General features: G+C 49.9%; 1 protein-coding gene across 1 annotated transcript in view; it reads right to left on the reverse strand.

The window, feature by feature from the left end:
• Positions 1-140: 140 nt before the first annotated feature.
• LOC101076051 (retinoic acid receptor beta) overlaps positions 141-13,848 on the reverse strand; it is an 18,434-nt gene continuing 4,726 nt past the window's right edge. The window contains exons 3-7 of the mRNA XM_029831733.1: positions 11,744-11,904; positions 8,441-8,617; positions 6,709-6,913; positions 5,343-5,501; positions 141-5,254 (exon numbers count right to left, since the gene is read on the reverse strand). Of these exons, the coding sequence (XP_029687593.1) occupies positions 4,965-5,254; positions 5,343-5,501; positions 6,709-6,913; positions 8,441-8,617; positions 11,744-11,904 (992 nt within the window). The 3' untranslated portion in view covers positions 141-4,964. The remainder of the gene's footprint in view (positions 5,255-5,342; positions 5,502-6,708; positions 6,914-8,440; positions 8,618-11,743; positions 11,905-13,848) is intronic.

The following is a 13,848-nucleotide window of genomic DNA, read 5'->3' on the forward strand; positions in this document are numbered from 1 at the left end:
TCGCTTCTAAATTAGCGGACCTACAGGAGGGAAACCCGCAGGATTCTCGGCTCATCTGTGCAGCAGCATCAAAGAATGTGAGAAACTCGGAGCTCTAGTCACGTTTCCTCTGGTTCCCAAAGTCTAAAAATGTCCACACGTGGATTTTAAAATAAATATATTTTATTACTTTGCCAGGACAGCTCATGGTAAAGTTAAACAGTATATGGACATAAAAAGCATCATGTTAACATACAAAGACAATATTTAAAATGGAAATCTGAAACCCCACGTTGCCCCATGGAAGCAAGGGCTGCTCGGATAAATCTGTGACACACCCCTCCCCCTTCGCCCTCATGCCCGGCCAGATGTGGGATATTAACATGACTATACAACACTGCATATGATTGGTGGTTACGTCCTGTGATGGGAAAAAGGCGACAGTTTGTGATGTTTAAGAACACCTTCAGGACAGACAACAGAGCTGCTGTTAGCGACTGATACGGTCGGTTCCAGTCATGCTTCCTGGCTCCTAATCTACGATGTAATCCAGGGTTAGACCGATATTTGGGCATTATTTAGTCTCCGGTTAATGACTTTAGCAGCTACTTGCTTCTCGTCGTTGCTTTGCAACCTACTTCCACTCTGCCTGGAGCAGGAAGTCAACACAGAGATGCTAATCAACCACTTCCAGGCAGAGAAATGCAGGCTTGGCTCGAGGGCGCGGATCCTCATCAGGAAGGTTGTCGACTGATGGAGCAAATAAAACTGCACCATCTGCAAAAATCTGAAATATTCTGAGAAATAGTTCCAGCTAAGATCCAGATATCACAGGAAGCAACATCTGCATCGACATCGTTAGCATATAACTCACAACGTTAACATTACAGCCACTGATTGTTTTAGTTAGAGACCTGTTCCTATATTAACTAGCATGTGCAACATTAGCATTATAAATCTGGGTCAACAAGACTGCTTTTAAAACAAGTTTCCAAAAGGAATGATTTTTTTGCTCATTTTTGTTCTCGAGGCAGCGACCGCCAAGGCCTCTTTGAGTGCAACGCCCAGACGCTCATTTACGCCAGATACGAGTCCTTTGATGAAATAAGGTGAATTCTAACTTTGGGAAGTAAACAGAGTTGAGAGATACGATTTAACTGTCCAGACAACAAAATTGTCTGCCGTTGAAGTCCCATATCGGTCGAACCCTAGTTGAGAAGTTGATCTGTCAACCAAAGAGCCGTCGATTGATTGCTTTGATTGATTGGTGACGGCGTTTTGGTCCCCTGGAGGGAGCAGCTCTGTTGTTTTGACAGGAAAACGGAACAGAACACGGACAGTTTTCGGTCGTGGAGATGAACTGCTCGTCCATTTCCCTCACCGTCCCAATATTCGCTGTGTTCGTGACGGTTCCGCGGTTCCTCTCTGTGAATTTAGGTGGAATTTCCCAAGAACAAAAACACACAGGTGTCTTTTCCACAGAGCTGCCAGTTGGAATGCAAAGCACACACCACTTATGTAACACCTCCGCAGTGAGCTAGCTACGTGATTACAGTTACGTCGGTACGACATTCAACAGAAACGAACAGAGTAAGTCAGCGTTGTGAAGTGGGGTCCTAAAGGAGCGTCCCCAATGCGCTCAGGCGCCTCAGGGATGGATGTGGACATTCGTCGGCTGTGAAGGTTTTTTTCCAGCTACGAAAACAAGGAAAAGAGCAAGATGCCTCCTCTGTCTCTCACCGGGAGAGCGAGAGGCGAGGAGAGCGTTACCTACGTTACACTGAGAGAAAACTCCTTAACACTGCATATCATTCTGACAAACTAGGACATTATTCACATTCAAACACCTTAAAAAGAATAAAAAAAGCTCTGGTTTTCCCTTATGATATGTATTTCTGAGAAGGGACGGAATGCAGATGAGTTTCCATAATGTGCTGCTGAGACCCAGAATCCTTCGCTGCCCCCAGGGGTTGTCGTATTTCCCATTTCAGATCAAACAGTGAGTGGCTCATCCTGCTGGCGCAACAGTTCCCGTTGCAATTTATCGCATATCGCCTCGAAAAACCTGCTTCATCGGGGCGAACTGGAGCAGGGCCCGCTGTTAAAGTTATCTTTACTTTTACAAGGGGAAGTGGACGGTCCTAAAAGGGTAGTAAGATGTACATTAAGAATCTGATCTGCTCCAAAGTCACAAGACCATTCCACCAAAAACACACAAATAACTTTGTGTAGCTATCGATTTCAGGTAGGGTTAGCAGATTAGGCTTTTCAGGTAGCACTTAAAAATAAGCCAGAACTTCCTTTATGTCATTTGAGAGTTTAAAATTCAATATCACTATCAATAGCATGTCAAGGTAAGCTAGGCTATTTGATGGCCAGCCTTAGCAGCCAAAAAGAATTGATCAAAAGCATCAGAGAGCAACAGAGCTAATGGGTAAACTAACATCTACATCTGCACCAGCTGAGGTGAAGAAAAAAGCCTAAAATGGGAAATTCTGATCCAGGTTCTATGATTAGCCTGCTGCCTCGTCTCAAAACGAGAGTGACTGGTGAAGGTTGCGGGAGGCGCATTTGAAGAAGCGGAGCAGAATTGGTGTTGCTTCTTCATCGTTGTGCTCCTCGTCTACAAAAGTTTTACTTTGGCCGTTCTCCTTCCTTGAGTCCCACAGCTATGTTTCTGTGTTTAAGTGCTTCAGCTGCGGTACTTTAGAACTTTAGTGTAAACGGAGCCTTATTTTAGCTAACAGGACCCTCAGGGTAGCGAAGGATCTGGAGCTGTATCGGGTGTAGGAGGAACAAAGGCAGCTCTCGAGGATCATCTTTTCATTTCAGCGAAACATCATCTCATCGCAAGTAAGATACCGCTAGCATCCCCGCTCAGCTGGACCCTGCAGAGCGTCTCTGCCGTGTCAAAGGTCCTCCAGAATCTCCTTTTGCATCATTAAATGTAGCTTAAAGTGTGAAGACTGAAGAGCAAGGCGAACGTTTGGAGCGGATTTTGAAGACCCTGCCCCGCTGTGTGCTTTCTGCGTACAATCGTCCAGACCCACGCGGCCTGTCAGCAGTGGTTAAGGGTTGCATCGCTCCTGTTTCAGCTGCTTACAACAAGACACTTCTGAGAAAGGAGAGGAAAGCGTGTTGAGGAGCTCTGTTCATAAGGCCATAACAGAGCTCATGTGCGCTGGCTGAGCCCAGTTGGTAGAAACGTACATGATTGATGTCGTCAGAGGATACGCACTCATCTGCCCGACCTTCAGGTTTCCGTTAAAAGAGCCGCCACAGGCTGTGATCAGCAGTCGGAAATCGCAAAGGTGGAAGCACAGACGCGGACGGGCGGGAAGAAGCGCAACATGCGAAACATACAAACTAGCGAAGAAGAGCACATGATCCTTTTAATCCACCAATGATCTGACCAGGAAGGAGCTGGTCACAACAAATAACAAACCTTAGAACGCTCCGACGTACCGTTTACGTGAAAGGCTACGGCGACCAGACTTGAGTTTGTGAAAAAGAGGAGCCGTCAGTGGGGGAGGGGCCAGTCAGTGGGGGAGGGACCAGTCAGTGGGGGAGGGACTCTTCAGTGGAGGAGGGGCCAGTCAGTGGGGGAGGGAGCTATCAATGGGAGAGGGACTTGTCAGTGGGGGTGGGACTCATTAGTGGGGGAGGGACTCGTCAGTGGGGGCGGGGCTACTTTTTGAATGACAGAGAAACGCAAAGCAAATTCGATGCTAAGATGTTTGAGGCTCCAGTAGAATAAAATCACGGAAGATTTTGAAACATATTTTCATGTCTCAAAAAGAGGACTTGTCCAGGCTACGGGGGACATCTGGTTCCAGCCAGGATACACTGAGCTACCCATATGTTATCATCACCATTTGTGGGGAATTCTTCTATTTTTGATCCTCTGGTGAAACATTAAAAATAAAGAGTTTTTGCTCTATTGTCGGGCTGATTTTCTTTCATTCTGCGGCTGGTTTTAGTTTCTATTTGTGAAACTAAAATCTATTTGTTTGGCAGAACAATGAACTGCAGACAAAAACAGGTATATACTGTGAAATCATCACTGCTAGCTGAGCTAAACATCTGCTGTTCTACTGGGGAGGGGGGGGGGGGGTCAACATTGCAGATCTCAATGCTAGCATTTAGCATCCCTCATATTTTCCTCCCTTGTGACCAAAGGAACCATCGCGGTCAAAACTCAACTACGCAAATAAAGGTGATGCGTTTAAGTGCGTCTGGTCAAAGTGCTGTTTGACCAGACGCTGATAATAAAGTGCGACGCGGCTCAAGTTTGGTCCAGTTGAAGTACCGATGGCACGAACGTGTCCCTGCGACCACAGCCGCGGCGGCGCCTCAGCCGGTCCGATGAGTGCGTACCGAAGGCTGCTGTGCTTCAATCCTCTGAGGAAACAGACTCGGCTGTCGACGCAGAGAGAAGCTCGGATGTACAAACACTCGTTCTTGTAGAGAAATGAAGTGTTATAAAAGACAAAAACGGTTTAAATATAGCAACAAATATAAAATATTAGACTTACATAATGTCTATAACATTCTAGATAACTTTTTCAAGGACTTACAACTGGTCCTGCTTGAAACCTCGAAGAATCGTTTCAAAGAGAATATTTAGACGAAGAAAAAAAGCACCACAGTATCCAGAATCGATGGTATGTACAATGACAAGACCAGAGATGAAGGGATGAGGACAGAGAGGAAAGGAAACCACGGAAACTCCCATCATGCAGAGAAGAATGTACACAGGAGACCTGAGGAGTATCGTCTCTGGTGAGGCCACGCCCCTTCCAGTTCCAGAGACGCCATTCACAACTGTACACAAGCGCTGATCCGTTGAGGCCTCCGTGTCCACGTGTTCTTTTGAAGAGGGTCGAAAGGGAAGATACCGGGACGAGGGTTTTAGATAATATCGAGCAAAGGAGGTGGGTGGGGGCGGGGCTTATCGGGCAGTTCCTTCTCTGTGCAAAGGAATGTCAGTCTTGGGAGGAGCCTGCAGGCGCCTCCATGGGTTTGTCCTCAGGTGGCGCCGCCGCCGCTTCGTCTGCATCGCCGGACTCAGGCGACTCGGGGGTGGCGACGGTGGCGTCCTCCTCGTCTGGGCTGCTTTTGCTGCTGGGGCTTGCCCCCCCGTCGGCCGAGGCGCTGCTGCTGCTGCTGCTGCTGCTCTGGCCGTCCTGACCCTCGGAGTTCTCCAGCATCTCCTGGATGAGCGGCGGCATGGAACCAGGGATCTCCATCTTCAGAGAGATGACGCGCTCTGCTCCTGCGAGGTGAGACGAGGTGAAGATCACAACAGCGTGGTCACGCTTGCGCGTGGCGTCCCTCAGGGAGGAGCTAAAGCGGGTTCCTACCTTTGGCGCTGATGCTGCGCAGGTCTGTGATCTTCATCAGGGTCTTGGGGAACATGTGAGGTTTGCTGGGCCGCCGCTTCCTCACGTAGATCTTTAGAGCCTCCAGGAGCGGCTCCTGGAGCTGGTCCACCTTGGAGGGCTCCTCCAGATCTTGACGATCTGACACACACACACACACACACACACACACACACACACACACACACACACACACACACACACACACACACAAACAGAAACTTTCAGAAACAGCAGGCATGACACCAAACTAGGTCTGACGGATGATTCTTCCCCAATCGGGTTTAAAGTGATCTACAGTGGTCTACATAAGTCCAAACACCTCGGCAGTGAATTCAAACGTGAGGAAGAGGAGGAAGGCGCTGATTACGTCACTGTGGGACTCTGTGCTCACTATTTTCAGGCCTGCTGGCTAAATAATTAAAGTTGATACATCACTAATGAGGACACAAACAGAGCAGATTGTCGTTAGCACCAGGAGCTTATCTCAGTCCCACGTGATCGTTCTCTTTAAAAATTTGACTAACGTTTGAGTTGAACCTGTTCCGGCAGCGGCCACAGGGGGGCAATGTCCGCCACAGGTGAAGCGGGACGACTGGAAAATAACTTTAAACTCGCCCACACCGTCAGCACGGACGACTGGAGGTCAGAGTAGTGGCGGAACCAGCAGAAAGGTCCTCAGCAGGGCATTCATGTCCAGGCCTGGAGGGTCCTGGAAGGTAGCCGGAGATGACAGCTGATACCTGCAGGATGCAGGAGGGCAGAGGAACCTGCTCCGGACCCTCGGATCCACACTCCACTCCACATCCTTGGCTGATCGATACAGCAGCTTTATTCATTCATTCCACCTGGTGCCTCCTCCAGGGCTTCAGATGATCGTCTAATTAGCGCAGCAGAGAACCTTATGTCTCCTGGAGCTGCAGACGTCAGGCTGCCATCCGTCAAAACTAGAAATTTCTGCACATTTTTGTACCAAATAAATCGACTCAACAAAATAAACTTGCTGACTAAAATCATTTGAGATTCTTCAGCTTGTCCTGAAGCGCTGGAACTCCTCCAGAAAAGGTTCTTCCTGAGACCACCGTCATTTCTGAGGGTCTTCAGAACTTCCCAAGTTTCTCTTCAATCACTCAACTTTGAAGACCATCATCAAAAGACGGAGATCAACAGACCGTGAACAGGAAATAAACATTTCTGGAAAAACACTTGTTTATGTTTGATAAGATCTCAGAAGAACTCAGCTTCTCCTCCAGGATTTTCCCAAGTGTCCCTTCAAAGTTGGCGCAAAGACATTCAACATTTGATGGTCAGCTGTGCCTCCTTATCTCATCCTTCGCCCCCCACTCACCTCCCGAGATGAGGCAGATGGCGCTGAGGAGGCCCGTCTCCGTGTCGTCCATCTCGATGGGCAGCAGCTGGTTGGCAAACGTGAACACCAGGTCGGTGAGCGGGCCAAAGCCGGCGTTGTGCATCTGTGTCCGGTTGAGGGTCAGCCCGTCTGAGAAGGTCATGGTGTCCTGGTCGGGGGTGTACCTGGTACAGATGCGCAGGATCTGAGGGCGGAGTCAGGAAGGAAGAGAGAGACAGCATGAGTCAGCAGAATATACCCAGTCTTTAGTCATTGTAGGCGGAAAATTATACAACCAAGCTAGCAACTAGCAAATTGAGGGGTGGAGCTAAGCAACAGGAAGAAGTGGGAGGGGCTACTGTATGATCCCCAGTTTTAAGGACAATTAACAGAAGTAGAAATGTAAAAGTTGACAAAAGTGTCCAGACTTTTACTGAGTCTCTGTTAGCTCATGGTTTGATCAGCTTCTTGTCTGTTTTTGTTGCTCTCTGAAAATGACCTTCCACATATTCAACCTGGATAACCTCTCCCGGCTGGACTCCAGGTGTGTGAGTGTGTGTGTGTGTGTGTGTGTGTGTATTTTTGTGCAGCCGACGGTGGATGTGAAGCTGCAGCAGCCTTTGAAGCTATCTGGCTCTGACAGTGAGTGGCAGGCGTGTCTGCAACATGAAAAAGAATAAAACATGGCTGCTGGCGGTGGCTGGAACCGGCTGGCCAGGCCCGAGTGTAGACACACACACACACACACACACACACGCATACACACACACACACACACACACTGTTTGATCTTTGGACCCATTGTGCCCAAAATGTGCTGTGTTCACCGCTGAAACGTGCTGGTGAGCAGACGCTGGCGGCTGAGCGAGAGCCAGAAAAGTCATCGCCGTGGCCTTCAACTCCTCACCTCCGTCTCGCCGCAGTCAGAGTAAACTTCACAAAGGTACAAGTAGCATCATAAACTAGCTAAAGGCTGTGGCTAAGTTGCTAGCATACCTGCCCTACATTTAGGGGGTAAAATTCTTACAAAAGAATAAAACATGCTGATTATTTTATGGAAGATAACATTTATGCTAGTAACCCAGGGGTTAAACTATGCCACTAAATCAGTTTTCCAACACCGGAGCAGAACATCCCTCCCCCTCCTTTACCAACATTTAAATGAAGGGAAATATGGGAAAAAAGATTGAAAATTCGACACGCTTCTATTTCGGTCTGTTACATAATCGTAAATGTGGGCCGAGGTGTCTGAGGCGTTCAGGGCTGACGTAGATTTGACATCATCCGGGAGGGCGAGACGTCGTCGGCTGCTAAAAAAGAAAAAAAAAAATCCTAACGTGCTAATCCTGCTGCATCAAATAAGCCTCTTTCACTTTGCTTTCAAAAATGATACTTCAGCTTATTACAGCAGCATTTGCACTGTTTAATAAAACACAAAATGTTACTTTAAGTGCAAATTAATGTTGATTTAGCGTCAAATTAGAACTTAGACTATAAATGAGGCATTAAGCTAACCAGGAGCAAACATTTACTCAAATTTTCAAGCTGAAAACAAATAACTTATTGGTAACTTGTACAGTTTCATAAACAACTGAAACTGAGACATTATATTAATCTATTTATGTGAGAGAATCCTTTTGTGTTTAAGTGACTGATGCGATGAAATAATGGGACCTTCCAGGCTCCGCCCACAAGCAGCGCTCCCTGATGGCCGACCCGCAGCTGCACCCACCAGAATGTCCAGACAGGCGGCCTTCAGCAGCGTGATCTGGTCCGCGATGGTCAGAGCCGTGAAACCAGGCACTCGTTTGGCAAATTCCACGATCTTGATAATGCACTTAGTCGCCAGCTCGCTGAACTTGTCCCACAGGCCCAGGTCCAGCCTGACACGGTGGTCAGCACTCGAGTTCTGCAACACAAGCAGAGAGGAAGGCGTCAGGCACCAACTTCCTGTCCCTGTGCAGGGCGCTGCTAATGACCTCCTCGCTGCAGCCTCCCTTGCCTCTCACTGTGTTACACTTCCATAAATAAGCTCCACGAGAGCAGGAAGCTCAGGAAGACACCGAGCCGGGCGGCGTGGACGCGCTCCGGGATAACGAGCGAGACCGCCTCAAAAAGTGGTGACATTCGGAAGCCAGAGGAGCCAGCAAAAGAGGGATGAAGACGAGATGGCGGAGGAAGAGAAGGAATGATGAGTAGCTCAGAGAAGAGCAGCAACGTGGGAGAAGGAAGGAAAGATGACTGATGGAAGAGAAGAGAGGAAGAGAAGAGAGGGAGAGAAGAGAGAGAGAGATGAGAGAGAGGGCCATCAGAGCAGAGGGGATGATGATGGACGGGTGCAGGATGAGCAGCAGTTGGGGACCAGTTTGGAAGGATGGATCTGGCTGATGGAGGAGGAGGAGCCGCTGATGGTCGTTTGTTTGTGTTCTGATGGTTTATGTGGAATAAAGCATCTGTTCTCCCCCAGCAAGCTGCACATTCTGCAAAAACCTGACCAAAGTTCTAAAAGTTGATTAAAAGAAAAACTTTTTCCTGCATCAGATTTATCAGACATCTGAGTGGAGGAAGGAAAGAAGGAAGGAAGGAAGGAAGGAAGGAAGGAAGGAAGGAAGGAAGGAAGGAAGGATGGAAGGATGGAACAAAGGAAGGAACAAAGGAAGGAACAAAGGAGGACACAACTGTCAATAAAATACACATTTAAATTCTGCTGATTTAGCTGATCTTCCTGGACAGAAACTAGTTAGAAACCAGTTATCTTCATCTAAAATGACGCCATCAGAGGGTGGCACCACAGCCTGGACCTGCAGGAACCTCTGGATGAGGCTCTCAGGCTTCAGGACAGATGGAACCAAGAGCTTCACACAGCTGATGAATTTGTTCAGGGAAAAATCTGGAGTCAAACAGAGACGCTGCTGCTCCCAGTGCGATCACTACTGGGATGTGAACGCTGTCACCGGGAAAACATCGGGTGAGCTTCCATCAGAGGGAGCAAGCGAGGTAAAGGTTAAACAGCAGAGAGAGAGAGAGAGAGAGAGAGAGAGGGAGAGAGAGAGGGAGAGAGAGAGAGAGAGAGAGAGAGAGAGGGAGAGAGAGAGGGAGAGAGAGAGGGGGGAGCGAGAGAGAGGGGGGAGCGAGAGGAGGGAGAGAGAGAGAGAGAGGGAGAGAGAGAGGGAGAGAGAGAGGGGAGAGAGAGAGGGGGGGGAGCGAGAGAGAGGGAGCGAGAGAGAGGGAGAGAGAGAGAGAGGGGAGAGAGAGAGAGAGAGAGAGGGAGAGAGAGAGGGAGAGAGAGAGAGAGGGAGGGAGAGAGGGAGAGAGAGGGGAGGGAGAGAGGGAGAGAGGGAGAGGGAGGGAGAGAGGGAGAGAGAGAGGGATATTATCCAATATGATGTAAGGTTAAGTGAGAGGAGCATCAGGGCTGAAATCACAAGAAATGAGCCACAGTCGGCACAACAGCGGCACAGACACACACTCTCCTGACGTCCAGTCTGATGGTGCTCACACACATGCTGGTGTGTGTGAGAGACACACATGGAGGTGCAGGAGGTTATTAAAGCAACCCATCATGCTCTTTGCCCCCCCGGGTGTAAAGAAAAGGCGACCACGGAGGATCTGCGGAGCACGAGGGCGACGCCGCTCTCTGGGATTCTTCTTCTCTACCGCAATATCGCTCAATTACACAAGTCCCATAATTCAATAGAGCCAAACTAGGAAGTTGCCGGGGAATTCTAATTCCATTGAAGAACATTAATCCAAACAAATTAGACCAGTCGTGACGCTGGAGAAAAAGAGGGTGGCGGCGCGGAGACCAGCGCACGTGCAGGAAGGTGAAGAGCCAGAATCGGGCCAATCACAGGCCGCTGCCCGCAGCTAGCCGGGCTGCCTCCCGCCCGACGCTAATGTTCCGTTTTGTCTCCGGAGCGGCCCGGCTGGTTTTCCATCGCCATCACTGTCAATGAAACGCGGCTCACGGCGGCGCTAAGCCCTCTCAGCGGCGCGGCTATCTGCGCTAACCCAGCGGTGAACTCCTAACGCGCGGCAGACTAGGATTTGAATATTTCAGCACATAATTGGAGCTTTAACCTAATCCCGGGGCGCGGGGGCTCCTCCTCTGTTCAGGCGGGTGGGACTCAAAAGGAGCATCAGAATCCAATCGCTGGGAATAATGAGGAACTTCTCACAGCATAATTACGGCTGATCCAGATTAAGGTTTTATCTGCGGCCACGCCGACAAACAGCAAACACTCGCTGTGGAAGCGTTTCGCTGTCATTTATCCAGCGGAAGATTCCAGCTACTGGAGATGTTTATTTTATGAGTTCCAGTATCAGGATGAGGGAGGAGAACTGGAACGTTACCCACACGATGGGCTTTGTGTTCAGCTTGTGGGGCTTCTGAGGGTTCCTAAATGGTCATAAATGGTTATTTCCTGTGATTATCAGGCCTGTGTGAGCTTCAAGGTGGAGCATTGCACAAATAATCCTTATTTCAGAGGGTGGACCTGGACTCCAGCTCCAGAGTTTACTGTCAGCCCAGAGACGTCGAGATGATGGCTGCTGATGATTGACAGATGTGGACACACACACACACACACACGCACACACACACACACACACACACACCCAGACTGTAATCTGTCTGTAACTCATCATTAAGCTCACATCACCGCTCGGTGACTGCAGATCTTTGCTGAACCGCAGCAGGATCCGCCCTCTGTGACCTCTGACTTTGTCCCTGGGGAATAGCGGAGGCTCGCTGACACCCAGATTAGGACAGGAGAGATCATCTTTACGGTCCTGCGTCGCCATGGCGAGCAGCTCCAGTGCATGATGGGAGATGAGATGTGCCGCTCAATGATATTGTTGGTATATCCGATCAGGAGCTGCGGGAGCGTTGGTGAGGATGAGACCTCAGAGGGACTATTACAGGAGGGACCATCGATTACGGTCCCGAGCTCTCCGAACTCGCTGCCCACAGAACCACACAGAGATCCAGTAGCACGGAGTCAAAGGCGGCGTCTCGGACGGACACTCGACTCACCGTGGTGTATTTGCCAAGCTGGCAGAGGGACGGGAAGGTTTCTTGATGGGCTTTTCGGATCTTTTCAATGATGGTCTCCAGCTCCGCTGTCAGCTCGTAGCTCTCTGCCAGCTCCGGCTTTGGGCTCTCCTTCTTCTTCTTGTTCCGGTCATTTCGAACCGCTGAAGGAGAACAAAGAATCGGGATTAGCTTCCGAATCAGTGGCTCCATCGTTGGAACAAAATGTGACTAAACCAAAACAGATGAGAACTCTGTTGTTGGATGTTTATTGGATGTTCAGCAGACCTCAAAGTGGACAATCTTCACATTTCTGTTCAATTTATGCTGTGTTTTTCTCCTCTAATGACCCCAGATAAGACCTTTTAACGCACATTACTCACTCACTGTCTGAGATTTAGTCCAATTTTAGATAATTTGATAAATATCAAATCACCACAATTTGTCATATGCTTGAGGTTCAGACCTCTGATGTCATCACAGCTGGAGACTCCTGACCCAGCTGAGCCCCAGCTGTGACCCAACTCATGACCAACCACTGACCAGCGGCACCACTCTCAGAGCTCCAGCCCGTTGCATGTCCAGTCCAACCCGCTGAGCCTGCTGGGTTTTACTCCAGAACCAGTTTGATACTGTGGAGATGTCTGGTAGCAAAGGTGAAGGAATGCAGACTTGTGGGTGATTTCTAAAATAAACTGCCTGCTGCAGCCAGGAATGAAATCAGAACCTTTGATCAAGAGATGACCTGCAGGCCAGCCACTGCAGTAACAGCAGCAGCAGCAGCAGCTACAGCAGCAGCAGCAGCAACAGCTACAGCAGCAGCAGCAGCAGCTACAGCAGCAGCAGCTACAGCAGCAGCAGCAGCAGCTACAGCAGCTGCTACAGCAGCAGCAGCTACAACAGCAGCAGCAGCAGCTACAGCAGCAGCAGCAACAGCAGCAGCGGCAGCTACAGCAGCAGCAGCTGCAGCAGCTACAGCAGCAGCAACAGCAGCAGCAGCGGCAGCTACAGCAGCAGCTACAGCAGCAACAACAGCAGCAGCAGCTACAGCAGCAGCAGCAGCAACAGCGGCAGCTACAGCAGCAGCAGCAGCAGCAGCAACAACAGCAGCAGCAGCAGCAACAGCAGCAGCAGCAGCCACAGCAGCAGCAACAGCAGCAGCAGCAGCTACAGCAGCAGTAGCAGCAGCAGCAGCAGCAGCAGCAGCAGCTACAGCAGCAGCAGCAGTAGCTACAGCAGCAGCAGCAGTAGCTACAGCAGCAGCAGCAGCTACAGCAGCAGCAGCTACAGCAGCAGCTACAGCAGCAGCAGCTACAGCAGCAGCAGGAGCAGCAGCAGCAGCAGCAGCAGCTACAGCAGCAGCAGCTACAGCAGCAGCAGCTACAGCAGCAGCAGCTACAGCAGCAGCAGGAGCAGCAGCTACAGCAGCAGCAGCTACAGCAGCAGCTACAGCAGCAGCAGCAGCTACAGCAGCAGCAGCAGCTACAGCAGCAGCAGCTACAGCAGCTACAGCAGCAGCAGCTACAGCAGCAGCAGCAGCCGCAGCTACAGCAGCAGCAGCTACAGCAGCAGCAGCTACAGCAGCAGCAGCAGCTACAGCAGCAGCAGCAGCAGCTACAGCAGCAGCAGCTACAGCAGCAGCAGCAGCAGCTACAGCAGCAGCAGCAGCAGCAGCAGCTACAGCAGCAGCAGCTACAGCAGCAGCAGCTACAGCAGCAGCAGCTACAGCAGCAGCAGCAGCAGCAGCTACAGCAGCAGCAGCTACAGCAGCAGCAGCAGCAGCAGCTGTGGTGGCAGCTGTGATACCAACATCTGCTGCTCAGACAGGGATATGGGTTGTGGGTTTACAGCTGTTCTAACACCTCTCTGGTGTTAACGCTGTTGGTAAACGTGATGTCAGGTGTCACATTTAGTTTCCCGTTGACACACACGACTGACATATAAACAATTGGCAAAAATTCCTGTTCCATCTTCTTCTATGTGCCGTCTGTTTGAAGCTGACGTTAATCGCTCCATAGATAATGACCTACATCTCTGACCTATATGTCCTGAGTGTTACGCAGGCAACATCCACATCAAATGGGACCAGACAGCTTCTGGTCGCCGTG

The sequence above is a fragment of the Takifugu rubripes genome, unplaced genomic scaffold, assembly GCF_901000725.2.
Source record: "Takifugu rubripes unplaced genomic scaffold, fTakRub1.2, whole genome shotgun sequence".
NCBI classification, from domain to species: Eukaryota; Metazoa; Chordata; class Actinopteri; order Tetraodontiformes; family Tetraodontidae; genus Takifugu; species Takifugu rubripes.